This window comes from Bombina bombina, chromosome 12, assembly GCF_027579735.1.
Source record: "Bombina bombina isolate aBomBom1 chromosome 12, aBomBom1.pri, whole genome shotgun sequence".
Taxonomy (NCBI): domain Eukaryota; kingdom Metazoa; phylum Chordata; class Amphibia; order Anura; family Bombinatoridae; genus Bombina; species Bombina bombina.
This window is the reverse complement of record NC_069510.1, coordinates 4,531,915-4,548,132: the sequence shown is the minus strand read 5'-3', so window position 1 is coordinate 4,548,132 and position 16,218 is coordinate 4,531,915. Positions and strand designations below refer to the sequence as shown.

At 38.7% G+C, this 16,218-nt stretch overlaps 1 protein-coding gene across 1 annotated transcript in view; it reads right to left on the bottom strand.

The window, feature by feature from the left end:
• C5 (complement C5) overlaps window positions 1–13,384 on the bottom strand; it is a gene marked incomplete in the record, with an annotated part of 397,040 nt that extends 383,656 nt beyond the window's left edge. Inside the window, 1 exon segment of the mRNA XM_053695931.1 lies at window positions 13,225–13,384. Within this exon segment, the coding sequence (XP_053551906.1) occupies window positions 13,225–13,289 (65 nt within the window).
• Between the last annotated feature and the right edge of the window lie 2,834 nt (window positions 13,385–16,218).

Below are 16,218 nucleotides of genomic sequence, written 5' to 3'. Positions count from 1 at the left end.
CAACAGTGCAACTCTTGGCAGGGCCCTCTACCCATCTGATCCCTTTAATTGTTTTGTTGTACTACCCTCTGTTTACAGCGCTGCAGAATCTGTTGGCGCTCTACAAATAACCGATAATAATAATAATAAATAATATTTTTTGATTTTTATCACATATTGCCAGTCTGTTCATTTTTGTGCAACTGTTTATTTTTATTTCTATTTTTATTTTTATTTCTATGCCCCCATTGTGTAATTGTCTACTTTATTAAGATCAACTGTTCACTCAAATCTGTATTTTTACTGTTTTTAGTTAGCATGGATCCATGTATTTTATTGTATTAGACATATATGTATTAGATATTAGATGTACTGATTAAAGTGTATATTTATACTCACCTACCTCAGCCTTTTTGGCGCCCCCCTCTATTTTTCTATCTTTTAGACTTTTTTGGGGTTCACTAGGGAACCCATTGAGGAGAGCTAGAGGTATTCTCATCAGCGCAGGGTACACTCCATTTTTTATTTGCTTTGATAACTAGGTTGGATCAATCTCGCAACAATTACGATGCGGAATTCCAGCGTATTTTTGGTTCACGCTTTCATAAATATACCCCTATATGTTAGGGGTAAGATCTCAAATGCCTTTTTTGGTATAACTTTGGGTTGTCTTTAAAACTATAAAGAGGTCATATGTAAAAAGATACTTGTGTATTCATTCTGTGACAAAGCATCACTGCAATAACAGGCACATAACATTATAGTGCCAACCTCTATATAGTGTGCTGTGCTAGCATGAGATAACTGATACCTCTATATAGTGTGCTGTGCTAGCATGAGATAACTGATACCTCTATATAGTGTGCTGTGCTAACATGAGATAACTGATACCTCTATATAGTGTGCTGTGCTAGCATGAGATAACTGATACCTCTATATAGTACACTGTGCTAGGATGAGATAACTGATACCTCTATATAGTGTGCTGTGCTAGCATGAGATAACTGATACCTCTATATAGTGTGCTGTGCTAGCATGAGATAACTGATACCTCTATATAGTGTGCTGTGCTAGCATGAGATAACTGATACCTCTATATAGTGTGCTGTGCTAGGATGAGATAACTGATACCTCTATATAGTGTGCTGTGCTAGCATGAGAAAACTGATACCTCTATATAGTGTGCTGTGCTAGCATGAGATAACTGATACCTCTATATAGAACGTTGTGCTAGCATGAGATAACTGATACCTCTATATAGAACACTGTGCTAGGATGAGATAACTGATACCTCTATATAGTGTGCTGTGCTAGCATGAGATAACTGATACCTCTATATAGTACACTGTGCTAGGATGAGATAACTGATACCTCTATATAGTGTGCTGTGCTAGCATGAGATAACTGATACCTCTATATAGTGTGCTGTGCTAGCATGAGATAACTGATACCTCTATATAGTGTGATGTGCTAGCATGAGATAACTGATACCTCTATATAGTGTGCTGTGCTAGCATGAGATAACTGATACCTCTATATAGTGTGCTGTGCTAGCATGAGATAACTGATACCTCTATATAGTGTGCTGTGCTAGCATGAGATAACTGATACCTCTATATAGTGTGCTGTGCTAGCATGAGATAACTGATACCTCTATATAGTGTGATGTGCTAGCATGAGATAACTGATACCTCTATATAGTGTGCTGTGCTAGCATGAGATAACTGATACCTCTATATAGTGTGCTGTGCTAGCATGAGATAACTGATACCTCTATATAGTGTGCTGTGCTAGCATGAGATAACTGATACCTCTATATAGTGTGCTGTGCTAGCATGAGATAACTGATACCTCTATATAGAACACTGTGCTAGCATGAGATAACTGATACCTCTATATAGTGTGCTGTGCTAGCATGAGATAACTGATACCTCTATATAGTGTGCTGTGCTAGCATGAGATAACTGATACCTCTATATAGTGTGCTGTGCTAGCATGAGATAACTGATACCTCTATATAGAACACTGTGCTAGCATGAGATAACTGATACCTCTATATAGTACACTGTGCTAGGATGAGATAACTGATACCTCTATATAGTGTGCTGTGCTAGCATGAAATAACTGATACCTCTATATAGTGTGCTGTGCTAGCATGAGATAACTGATACCTCTATATAGTGTGCTGTGCTAGCATGAGATAACTGATACCTCTATATAGAACACTGTGCTAGGATGAGATAACTGATACCTCTATATAGTGTGCTGTGCTAGCATAAGATAACTGATACCTCTATATAGTGTGCTGTGCTAGCATGAGATAACTGATACCTCTATATAGTGTGCTGTGCTAGCATGAGATAACTGATACCTCTATATAGAACACTGTGCTAGCATGAGATAACTGATACCTCTATATAGTGTGCTGTGCTAGCATGAGATAACTGATACCTCTATATAGTGTGCTGTGCTAGGATGAGATAACTGATACCTCTATATAGTGTGCTGTGCTAGCATGAGATAACTGATACATCTATATAGAACACTGTGCTAGCATGAGATAACTGATACCTCTATATAGTGTGCTGTGCTAGCATGAGATAACTGATACCTCTATATAGTGTGCTGTGCTAGCATGAGATAACTGATACCTCTATATAGTGTGCTGTGCTAGCATGAGATAACTGATACCTCTATATAGTGTGCTGTGCTAGCATGAGATAACTGATACCTCTATATAGTGTGCTGTGCTAACATGAGATAACTGATACCTCTATATAGTGTGCTGTGCTAGCATGAGATAACTGATACCTCTATATAGTACACTGTGCTAGGATGAGATAACTGATACCTCTATATAGTGTGCTGTGCTAGCATGAGATAACTGATACCTCTATATAGTGTGCTGTGCTAGCATGAGATAACTGATACCTCTATATAGTACACTGTGCTAGGATGAGATAACTGATACCTCTATATAGTGTGCTGTGCTAGCATGAGATAACTGATACCTCTATATAGTGTGCTGTGCTAGCATGAGATAACTGATACCTCTATATAGTGTGCTGTGCTAGCATGAGATAACTGATACCTCTATATAGAACACTGTGCTAGGATGAGATAACGGATACCTCTATATAGTGTGCTGTGCTAGCATGAGATAACTGATACCTCTATATAGTACACTGTGCTAGGATGAGATAACTGATACCTCTATATAGTGTGCTGTGCTAGCATGAGATAACTGATACCTCTATATAGTGTGCTGTGCTAGCATGAGATAACTGATACCTCTATATAGTGTGCTGTGCTAGCATGAGATAACTGATACCTCTATATAGTGTGCTGTGCTAGCATGAGATAACTGATACCTCTATATAGTGTGCTGTGCTAGCATGAGATAACTGATACCTCTATATAGTGTGCTGTGCTAGCATGAGATAACTGATACCTCTATATAGTGTGCTGTGCTAGCATGAGATAACTGATACCTCTATATAGTGTGCTGTGCTAGCATGAGATAACTGATACCTCTATATAGAACACTGTGCTAGCATGAGATAACTGATACCTCTATATAGTACACTGTGCTAGGATGAGATAACTGATACCTCTATATAGTGTGCTGTGCTAGCATGAGATAACTGATACCTCTATATAGTGTGCTGTGCTAGCATGAGATAACTGATACCTTTATATAGTGTGCTGTGCTAGCATGAGATAACTGATACCTCTATATAGAACACTGTGCTAGGATGAGATAACTGATACCTCTATATAGTGTGCTGTGCTAGCATAAGATAACTGATACCTCTATATAGTGTGCTGTGCTAGCATGAGATAACTGATACCTCTATATAGTGTGCTGTGCTAGCATGAGATAACTGATACCTCTATATAGAACACTGTGCTAGCATGAGATAACTGATACCTCTATATAGTGTGCTGTGCTAGGATGAGATAACTGATACCTCTATATAGTGTGCTGTGCTAGGATGAGATAACTGATACCTCTATATAGTGTGCTGTGCTAGGATGAGATAACTGATACCTCTATATAGTGTGCTGTGCTAGCATGAGATAACTGATACCTCTATATAGTGTGCTGTGCTAGCATGAGATAACTGATACCTCTATATAGTGTGCTGTGCTAGGATGAGATAACTGATACCTCTATATAGTGTGCTGTGCTAGCATGAGATAACTGATACCTCTATATAGAACACTGTGCTAGCATGAGATAACTGATACCTCTATATAGTGTGCTGTGCTAGCATGAGATAACTGATACCTCTATATAGTGTGCTGTGCTAGCATGAGATAACTGATACCTCTATATAGTGTGCTGTGCTAGCATGAGATAACTGATACCTCTATATAGTGTGCTGTGCTAGCATGAGATAACTGATACCTCTATATAGTGTGCTGTGCTAGGATGAGATAACTGATACCTCTATATAGTGTGCTGTGCTAGCATGAGATAACTGATACCTCTATATAGTGTGCTGTGCTAGCATGAGATAACTGATACCTCTATATAGTGTGCTGTGCTAGCATGAGATAACTGATACCTCTATATAGTGTGCTGTGCTAGCATGAGATAACTGATACCTCTATATAGTGTGCTGTGCTAGCATGAGATAACTGATACCTCTATATAGTGTGCTGTGCTAGCATGAGATAACTGATACCTCTATATAGTGTGCTGTGCTAGCATGAGATAACTGATACCTCTATATAGAACACTGTGCTAGCATGAGATAACTGATACCTCTATATAGTACGCTGTGCTAGGATGAGATAACTGATACCTCTATATAGTGTGCTGTGCTAGCATGAGATAACTGATACCTCTATATAGTGTGCTGTGCTAGCATGAGATAACTGATACCTCTATATAGTGTGCTGTGCTAGGATGAGATAACTGATACCTCTATATAGTGTGCTGTGCTAGCATGAGATAACTGATACCTCTATATAGTGTGCTGTGCTAGCATGAGATAACTGATACCTCTATATAGAACACTGTGCTAGCATGAGATAACTGATACCTCTATATAGTGTGCTGTGCTAGCATGAGATAACTGATACCTCTATATAGTGTGCTGTGCTAGCATGAGATAACTGATACCTCTATATAGTGTGCTGTGCTAGCATGAGATAACTGATACCTCTATATAGTGTGCTGTGCTAGCATGAGATAACTGATACCTCTATATAGTGTGCTGTGCTAGCATGAGATAACTGATACCTCTATATAGTGTGCTGTGCTAGCATGAGATAACTGATACCTCTATATAGTGTGCTGTGCTAGCATGAGATAACTGATACCTCTATATAGTGTGCTGTGCTAGCATGAGATAACTGATACCTCTATATAGTGTGCTGTGCTAGCATGAGATAACTGATACCTCTATATAGTGTGCTGTGCTAGCATGAGATAACTGATACCTCTATATAGTACACTGTGCTAGGATGAGATAACTGATACCTCTATATAGTGTGCTGTGCTAGGATGAGATAACTGATACCTCTATATAGTGTGCTGTGCTAGCATGAGATAACTGATACCTCTATATAGTGTGCTGTGCTAGCATGAGATAACTGATACCTCTATATAGTGTGCTGTGCTAGCATGAGATAACTGATACCTCTATATAGTGTGCTGTGCTAGCATGAGATAACTGATACCTCTATATAGTGTGCTGTGCTAGCATAAGATAACTGATACCTCTATATAGTGTGCTGTGCTAGCATAAGATAACTGATACCTCTATATAGTGTGCTTTTTTTTTTTTTTTTCTCTTTTCCCCTGCATCCTTCCCACCCCTCTGCCCTTTTGTCCTAATATATTTGATGGCTTGTAATTGCTTGTTATTTTATAAATTGATGGCTTGTTATAAAATGTCTTGCAGTATCTTAGTAAAACTGGATTGGGCATAGGGTCGATTAAAATTCTTTCCTGGAACGTGGGTGGGATTACTTCCCCTATCAAACGGAAAGCCGCAATAAAATTATTGGGATCACATAAGCCTGGTATTGCTATGCTTCAAGAGATTCATCTAAAAAGGCATGAAATTGATAAACTCAAATCTAGATGGGTGGGGGAGGTGGTCGCTGCCCCGTCACAGGTTAGGAAGAAAGGAGTGGCAATATTGATTAACAAAAATTTAAAATAAAAAATAAATAAGAGCCAAATTGATCCAGAGGCCCGTTACCAAATTCTTGACATTGAAATAGAGAAGAGCTCTTTTATTCTTTGTAACATTTACGGCCCCAATCAACCTGATGTCAGGTTTTGGGAGGATTTAGCATTAGAATTAGTAGCATACAGAGGACGTAATGTCGTGATTGGAGGGGATTTCAATTTAACAGCGTATCCCAATTTAGACAGACTAAGTAGATCTAAAAGTACTAAGCGAGTTAAGAAAACACGAACACTACAAAAATTCTGCCATAAAGTAGGTGTATATGACATCTGGAGAAGTATGAACCCAGATGTTAAAGCTTTTACATGTCTATCAAAAGGACATCAAGCGTTGTCGCGCATAGACATGTTTTTAATCTCTGAAAACTTAAGTGGTAAGGAGGTAAAGGCCGATATTAAAGATATAGTTCTTTCTGACCACGCGGTGATAGCTTTAGAACTCAACTCTAAATCTCTTACACCTAGACCGAATAATAATTTCTTTTTTCCCAACCATTTACATAGTAACCTACATTTTCAAAACTGGTTAGCCAACAAATGGAGGGAATTTGAGAGCTATAATCATGACTATAAGGATAAGCCAGAAATACTCTGGGAGACTGGAAAGGCTGTGTTACGTGGGGATATTAAGGCTCACATGTGTGCTCTTAAGAAAAAATTTCTACAGAAAGAAATCCAACTTTCTAATAGTGTGAGGAACGCATACAATGCGTTCATAGCTGTTCCCTCCAAAAAGCTTGGAGAAAAATATACAAATTTAAAAACACAAAGGGATATCTTTCTTAAACAACAAATGATATCTGAAGACATAAGAAAGAAATCACTTTATGGTGGCTACTCAGGGAAAGCAGCAAAATATCTCGTTAAAATTACCAAAAAGAGATCTTCTAATTACATCACGGCAATTAGATCTGGGAAAAATAGATTCACCTCCAACCACGACATTCAACATACGTTTACAGACTTCTTTAGAAATCTTTATAAAGCTGAACCTCCCAATATCGAATCAAAAGAGAGGTTCTGGGATAATGTTAAGATCCCTAAATTGCCACAGGAGATAATTAATCAACTCAATGCCCCGATCTCTACACAAGAAATTCTTACTGGTATCACAACTGCCAAACTTAATAAAGCCCCCGGCCCCGACTCGCTCCCTGCCGAATTCTATAAGATCCTTGCAGATCAAATAGCCCCTACCTTATATAAGCTATTTAATTCTTATTATTCCGCAGATATCCCATGTTCCCAGTATTTTGCGGCATCTAATATAGCTTTAGTTCTCAAAAAAGAAAAAGACCCTGAAATTCCTTCTTCATATCGCCCTATTTCCCTATTAAACTTTGATTATAAACTTCTTACGTCCATAATTGCAAAAAGATTGGCCCCCCACTTAAATAATATTATACATGATAATCAGGCTGGTTTCATGATGGGGAGAAGCCCGACAAAAAATATCCGTAAGGTTATGCTGGTACTGGACTATCTGCGGAATAATAAGAAAGTATTAAAAAAAGAAGATGCTGCCATCCTAACAGTCGACGCCGAAAAGGCTTTCGACTATATCTGCTGGGACCATCTCTTTTCGGCCCTGGAAAAGTTTGGCTTTTCTGGAAATTTCATAAATTTGATTAAGGCTATCTATAATAATCCATCCTCAGCAATCTTTATCAATGGTACGATTACGGATCGTTTTATTCTACAGAGAGGCACTAGGCAGGGATGTCCCCTTTCGCCTATCCTCTTTAACATATCATTAGAACCATTGGCGATCCTTCTTAGGCAACAGCTAGAAGGCATCCAGATAGGCAAACAAAAATATGTTCTTGCCCTGTACGCTGATGATTTACTCCTTTTTTTAGCCGGCCTAAAAGAAAGCCTTCCTAAGCTATTAGAGTCAGTGCAAATATTTGCGTCATTTTCTGGTTACAAAATTAATCTTCAAAAATCCGAATTACTATGGATACACAGAACTGCCTGCCATATACTAGATCACCCATTTAGAGAAGTTACTCAAATAAAATATTTAGGAATAATAATGTCAAAAGCTCCACATGAATGGTATGAGCTGAACTATGTTAAATTGTTCAATTATTGTAAGCAGAAATTGAATGACTGGGCCTCTCTTCCTATTTCTCTCTCTGCACGGATTATGCTTATTAAAATTATACTCTTACCTAAGTTAATATATCTTCTCCAAAATATACCTCTTCTTTTATATAAGGCAGACATAAAATTATTTAACCGAATATCTAATGAATTCCTCTGGAAAGGAAAAAGACCCCGAATTGCATTAAGTGCATTATCACTCTCTAAAGAGTCGGCGGGCCTCGCTTTCCCGAATATTACCCACTACAACATTGCTTCAATCGCAAAACTGGCGGCTGATTGGATATCAGAGAAAGAATTTTTCACTGATTTTGCTGGGGAGGCAAACCTTGTTCACCCATTCAATTTAAAAGCTCTTCTCCATTGCCCAATTCCACAACTCCCTCCGCTAATTGCTAAAATGCCGACGTTTAAAAACGTGATCTTGGCATGGCAGAAGTTTTGTGTAGAAATTGGCACAACCCCATTTGTTTCGGAATATCTCCCAATTCAGGGATGTCCAGGATTTGCTCCAGGTTTCACATATAAGGTTTTTGAGAGGTGGAAATTGAAAGGGCTGACCTCCTTAAAACAACTAGTTACTCCCAGTATAATAATTAGATCATTCCTTGACATCAGAGCAGAGTACGAGCTTCCTCAAACTGATCACTTTGCGTACTTACAAATAAAGCATTACATTACAGATCTTAAACTTAAATTCGGCTCTAATTGGACATATGCCCCGTTAAGGAGCTTAATGAATCAATATACCAGCGGGGCTTCGTCAATCTCTTCATTTTACCGGTTGATGTCGTTTTCCAAACACGAGGCCCAACTGGAGAAAATAGTATCTATTTGGAATAACACTTTTCCAGAGCTTAGGCCTCAACAAATCCAAGTAAGCCTGAACTTGTTGAATAAGACAGGAAATGCCTTAGCATGGCGCGAAAGGCATTTAAAAATGATTTATGCGACATATATCACCCCTGATAAATTGTCTAAATGGTATAGGAAAACTATCGGATGTTGGAAATGCCAGGCTCAACAAGCAAATCTTCTACATTGTATCTGGTTATGCCCTAAAGTCCACCAGTTCTGGCTGAAAATAAAGTTCTGGTTGAATAAAATCTTAGATACAGAAATTAGGTTAGAGGCCCAAATGGTCATTTTCCTAGTTAAATTTTCACAACAGCAAAAGAATTATAAGCTAATCAATACCGTAATTTTATTAGCTAGGAATGTGATTCTTACATCTTGGAAGCTCCCCCACCTTCCCTCTTTCATAAAATTCAAAAAAGAAGTATTGAAACAATGTATGGTGGAACAATATGCATTATCTAAGTATAATGAGGTCCACATAAAGAGATTCCTAGAAAAATGGGGCCTAGTAATACTGTCACTTCCCTCTCAGGCACAGGAGCAATTAATTAAGCCACTTAGCCAATCGGCCTACATTCTTGAATTGATTAATGCGGGCAGATACCCAGCATTCTGGGCCGAATAGTGAGAGAGCAGAGAGGGTTGGGGGGCAATGCAGGTTTTTTTTTTTTTTTTTTTTTTTTCTCTCTTTCTTCCTTTTTCTCTGTCCTCCTTCCCCACCCCTTCCCACTCCCCTCCCCCCCCCCGTATTGACATCATTTAAAAGTATGTTCAACCCACTCTAGGACAGATATTCATGTATTTACGTCTTTACAGAGATTAACTTTATATATTTTCCAGGATAAATTCAAATTACGTGATACACAGGCTATAACTTTCTCTAGCCACATCCCTTCTAATACAGAGTTCGTGGGACATCATTGTATCTCCTATTTTTAAGCTGTGCTTTTTTTTTCTTTTTGTTTTTTTATTTAAAAATCATTGTTATTGGCTTAAATGCTCTATAATTTGTTAAGATTTGTCTCTCCTCTGTAAAGAATATTGTTTGTAATCTTGTTTCAAGGTCTGTAACAAGACGACTGTGTGTACGCTAACAATAAATAAATATTTAAAAAAAAAAATATATAGTGTGCTGTGCTAGCATGAGATAACTGATACCTCTATATAGTGTGCTGTGCTAGCATGAGATAACTGATACCTCTATATAGTGTGCTGTGCTAGCATGAGATAACTGATACCTCTATATAGTGTGCTGTGCTAGCATGAGATAACTGATACCTCTATATAGTGTGCTGTGCTAGCATGAGATAACTGATACCTCTATATAGTGTGCTGTGCTAGCATGAGATAACTGATACCTCTATATAGTGTGCTGTGCTAGCATGAGATAACTGATACCTCTATATAGTGTGCTGTGCTAGCATGAGATAACTGATACCTCTATATAGTGTGCTGTGCTAGCATGAGATAACTGATACCTCTATATAGTGTGCTGTGCTAGCATGAGATAACTGATACCTCTATATAGTGTGCTGTGCTAGCATGAGATAACTGATACCTCTATATAGTGTGCTGTGCTAGCATGAGATAACTGATACCTCTATATAGTACGCTGTGCTAGCATGAGATAACTGATACCTCTATATAGTGTGCTGTGCTAGCATGAGATAACTGATACCTCTATATAGTGTGCTGTGCTAGCATGAGATAACTGATACCTCTATATAGTACACTGTGCTAGGATGAGATAACTGATACCTCTATATAGTGTGCTGTGCTAGCATGAGATAACTGATACCTCTATATAGTGTGCTGTGCTAGCATGAGATAACTGATACCTCTATATAGTGTGCTGTGCTAGCATGAGATAACTGATACCTCTATATAGTGTGCTGTGCTAGCATGAGATAACTGATACCTCTATATAGTACGCTGTGCTAGCATGAGATAACTGATACCTCTATATAGTACGCTGTGCTAGCATGAGATAACTGATACCTCTATATAGTACACTGTGCTAGCATGAGATAACTGATACCTCTATATAGTGTGCTGTGCTAGCATGAGATAACTGATACCTCTATATAGTACACTGTGCTAGGATGACATAACTGACACCTCTATATAGAACACTGTGCTAGGATGAGATAACTGATACCTCTATATAGTGTGCTGTGCTAGCATGAGATAACTGATACCTCTATATAGTGTGCTGTGCTAGGATGAGATAACTGATACCTCTATATAGTGTGCTGTGCTAGGATGAGATAACTGATACCTCTATATAGTGTGCTGTGCTAGCATGAGATAACTGATACCTCTATATAGTGTGCTGTGCTAGCATGAGATAACTGATACCTCTATATAGTGTGCTGTGCTAGCATGAGATAACTGATACCTCTATATAGTACACTGTGCTAGGATGACATAACTGACACCTCTATATAGAACACTGTGCTAGGATGAGATAACTGATACCTCTATATAGTGTGCTGTGCTAGCATGAGATAACTGATACCTCTATATAGTGTGCTGTGCTAGGATGAGATAACTGATACCTCTATATAGTGTGCTGTGCTAGGATGAGATAACTGATACCTCTATATAGTGTGCTGTGCTAGCATGAGATAACTGATACCTCTATATAGTGTGCTGTGCTAGCATGAGATAACTGATACCTCTATATAGTGTGCTGTGCTAGCATGAGATAACTGATACCTCTATATAGTACACTGTGCTAGGATGAGATAACTGATACCTCTATATAGTGTGCTGTGCTAGCATGAGATAACTGATACCTCTATATAGTGTGCTGTGCTAGCATGAGATAACTGATACCTCTATATAGTGTGCTGTGCTAGCATGAGATAACTGATACCTCTATATAGTGTGCTGTGCTAGCATGAGATAACTGATACCTCTATATAGTGTGCTGTGCTAGGATGAGATAACTGATACCTCTATATAGTGTGCTGTGCTAGCATGAGATAACTGATACCTCTATATAGTGTGCTGTGCTAGCATGAGATAACTGATACCTCTATATAGTGTGCTGTGCTAGCATGAGATAACTGATACCTCTATATAGTGTGCTGTGCTAGCATGAGATAACTGATACCTCTATATAGTGTGCTGTGCTAGCATGAGATAACTGATACCTCTATATAGAACACTGTGCTAGCATGAGATAACTGATACCTCTATATAGTGTGCTGTGCTAGGATGAGATAACTGATACCTCTATATAGTGTGCTGTGCTAGCATGAGATAACTGATACCTCTATATAGTGTGCTGTGCTAGCATGAGATAACTGATACCTCTATATAGTGTGCTGTGCTAGCATGAGATAACTGATACCTCTATATAGTGTGCTGTGCTAGCATGAGATAACTGATACCTCTATATAGTGTGCTGTGCTAGGATGAGATAACTGATACCTCTATATAGTGTGCTGTGCTAGCATGAGATAACTGATACCTCTATATAGTGTGCTGTGCTAGCATGAGATAACTGATACCTCTATATAGTGTGCTGTGCTAGCATGAGATAACTGATACCTCTATATAGTGTGCTGTGCTAGCATGAGATAACTGATACCTCTATATAGTGTGCTGTGCTAGCATGAGATAACTGATACCTCTATATAGTGTGCTGTGCTAGCATGAGATAACTGATACCTCTATATAGTGTGATGTGCTAGCATGAGATAACTGATACCTCTATATAGTGTGCTGTGCTAGCATGAGATAACTGATACCTCTATATAGTGTGCTGTGCTAGGATGAGATAACTGAGAAGTAATCGGATAGCTGTAAGTGACCCAATAAAGGGAATCATTGTATTTTACTTCTGGAGTCACACATAAACATATGCTCAGTGTTTTCATAATAACAATATAAATACTTCACAGTCTTGTTAGTTTTACACCCTTATTTCTCAGAACTGAAACTTATTCTGTATTTCCCAGCAATTTGATATCAGATTTAATGAAATGAACTACATTTAATGTCTTAAAAGGTCATGACAAATCTACAGTAAGGAATATTAATTGACAGTCACACAATACACTTACGTTTGTTCTTGGCCTTTACTTGCCCCGCAGAAGGCGAACAGAAGCGCAATATGAAATAAAATCATTGCTAAGGAAGATCAGGTAGGAATATTACAGCATGGGTCACACAGATGAGAGATTGAAGGTATCTGGGACAGAGCAAACCTTAGTGAAGCTGGGAATTGGCTTTAGGAGTCAGTGACACAGTGACCCCTCCTACTCACTTCTGTAGAAAAAAGCTACACTATTTACTTTACCCTTATGGGGTCAGGTTACTCATTGTCAATCACTTTATTATCTCCTGATTGTTAAATCCTCTTAAAGACGGGAATAGTGATAGTAAAGAGTTAATTGTACTGTGGGACACAATAGTGCTGTTTGTATGGAAAATAACAAGCACGGAGAATCTGTAAAATCCCTACACATTACCCAGTGACACTGCTGCCATCTGATGTAGAAACAGATCCAATGCCAAATCCCAAACTGGTATAATAATCACAAACTGCGAGCCGTACAGCTGACACTCATGGTCTTTAGCAACTACAGATTAAACAAATTAGTGCCACAAGAAATCACAACTTAAAGGGGCAGTTTACCCTACATATATCTCTCCTTTAATTGGTTCCCAATGATCCATTTTACCTACTCGAGTTCAATAAATTGTTTACAAATAGCTCCTCTGCATTTTAAAAAAATTATTGTGACCGTTATCCCTACTTACAATGACAGTTTCTATACTTAAGTATAGGTTAGAAAAGCTGTGTAAACAAAGCCAGCAAAATAAATTACACTCCCAGTGGGAGGTAGAAGAGATAAGCAATAAAATGATAATTTGCAATAGTTCTCTCTGAGGGCCTTATGATTAAAAACTTGTCGGCATGGAGAGGAATATCGCCAAATCTTTGGGACTTTTTTGAGCATTATTTTTATGTGGATGTCTCTCCTTCACATCTGGAACTCTGCATAGAGAAAGAAACAACTTTTAAAAAACAAAAAACAAAAAAAAAACTCCTTTTAAAACTCTCTGAGGGACCTTGTGGTACTAATGAGACATATTAGACCTAAGTATTGTGCTTTGATATAAAGACATAGATAATATATACAAGCATGTGTGTGTACAGAAAGTGATAATACACATATACAAAAATAAACCTAAAGGGGCAACTTCACTTACATTTTATACTCTACAGCTGGGAACACATTTTTACAGTACACTGTCCCATTAAGCTCACACACCTGAGCAGGAAACAACCAATGATGGGCAGCTACATGCATATGCTTCTACTAATTGGCTCACTGACAGTTGTGTGTTTATGAGACATGATGCATAATTATTTGTAAATGTAACATAAAGTGCAGATGGAAAGACTGATTGCCCACTGGCTGATGAATAAATGGAATGTCTGGGTCTGCATACAAAAGCATTATAACTGTCAGTTTGTTATCTTATGCAGTCCAGAGACACACCACTTGAAAAGCCTCAGGTTTGCATATGTTATCTTATCTGCTGTAGCCAATTAAGGCTAGATAAAACTTCAGCTCTGCACCTATCAAGCAATCACTGTGACACATGTTCTGGATCCTACAAGTTGCTCCCCAGCCTCTCCAGGGGTTGTAGAGAGAAAGACAGGTAATATATAGCATTGTTTTTAATATGCACACCAATTAACATTTTGGAAGTAAAGTCCCATTACAATGACAGTGTAATGCAAACCAATACAATCATTAGAGAATATAATGTTTGCATTAGTGACCCTAGGTTACCATATAACCCTACACAGAGCCTAAGCACATACATAGTCCCACATGGGAGCTGCAAGCATTGCTGCTCACTAGCTGAATAGGCCTGGCGACTGGCGAGCTTGTGTGACTGCCTGATTGGTTCACAGGCTTTAAGCGGCTCAGGGGTTGCAAGGCTAGCGACTCCTGAGCACTGAGGGAGCTTGCAGTACTTTGTCTGGCACAGTTATGGAGGGTAACTAATGCCATAATAAGACTGCCCCTTTAAGCTACTTTGGTCTCGACTTATCAAGCCCTTCTATCCCCCTGCGACTGCAGGTTCGCACTAGTCAGGATTTATCAAGCAGCAGTCATCAGACCACTGCTTCCCTGCCCTGTCCTCCACCTCTTAGGTGAGAATTTCCATCTTCCCAGTCTCTTCCGACTAAAGAGATTGACAGCCCCTGCCCGCCCGTGATGGGGTGTGCGCAGACAGGGGGCTATGGTTGCACACACGTGCCCTGGAGTGCTCGAGTGCGCCAGAGAAGAACCCGGATGGACAGGGGGGGAATATGTACACCAGAGGATAATACATTGCGCCCTTTATGAGCTAGATAGTGTCAGTATACAGTACACAGCAGGGAATCTGCCAATAACTAGACTCTGGTATAAAGCAGAAAGTAAACCTGCTGTGAAACACTCATCCTAGTTTAAACAATAGTTTGCAATCAGCAGCATTCTTCCCCCACTTTACTGGAAACCCCATGTAATCATTAACAATGTAACTGGGGCCAAGAGGTGAGACAACTTGTACAAACATCGCACAACCTTCACATTGTGCCCATGTCTACTGCTATATAGAATATGCCATCGTACGTGTGATACTAAGGTCTGAGTGAAATGAGATAATGACACAGCAGGGATCAACGTATTTGTACTTATACAACTTGTTATTGTGCCCATGTCTACTGCTATATAGAATATGCCATCGTACGTGTGATACTAAGGTCTGAGTGAAATGAGATAATGACACAGCAGGGATCAATGTATTTGTACTTATACAACTTGTTATTGTGCCCATGTCTACTGCTATATAGAATATGCCATCGTACGTGTGATACTAAGGTCTGAGTGAAATGAGATAATGACACAGACATGTTTATAACACAGCAGGGATCAACATATTTGTGACACACATTCTATTTGTACTTCTACAACTTGTTATTGTGTTCCAGTTCCAACACAAAGATACTCTCTAATAAAATAAATACAAACTTGTTACAGAATGTCATTTAC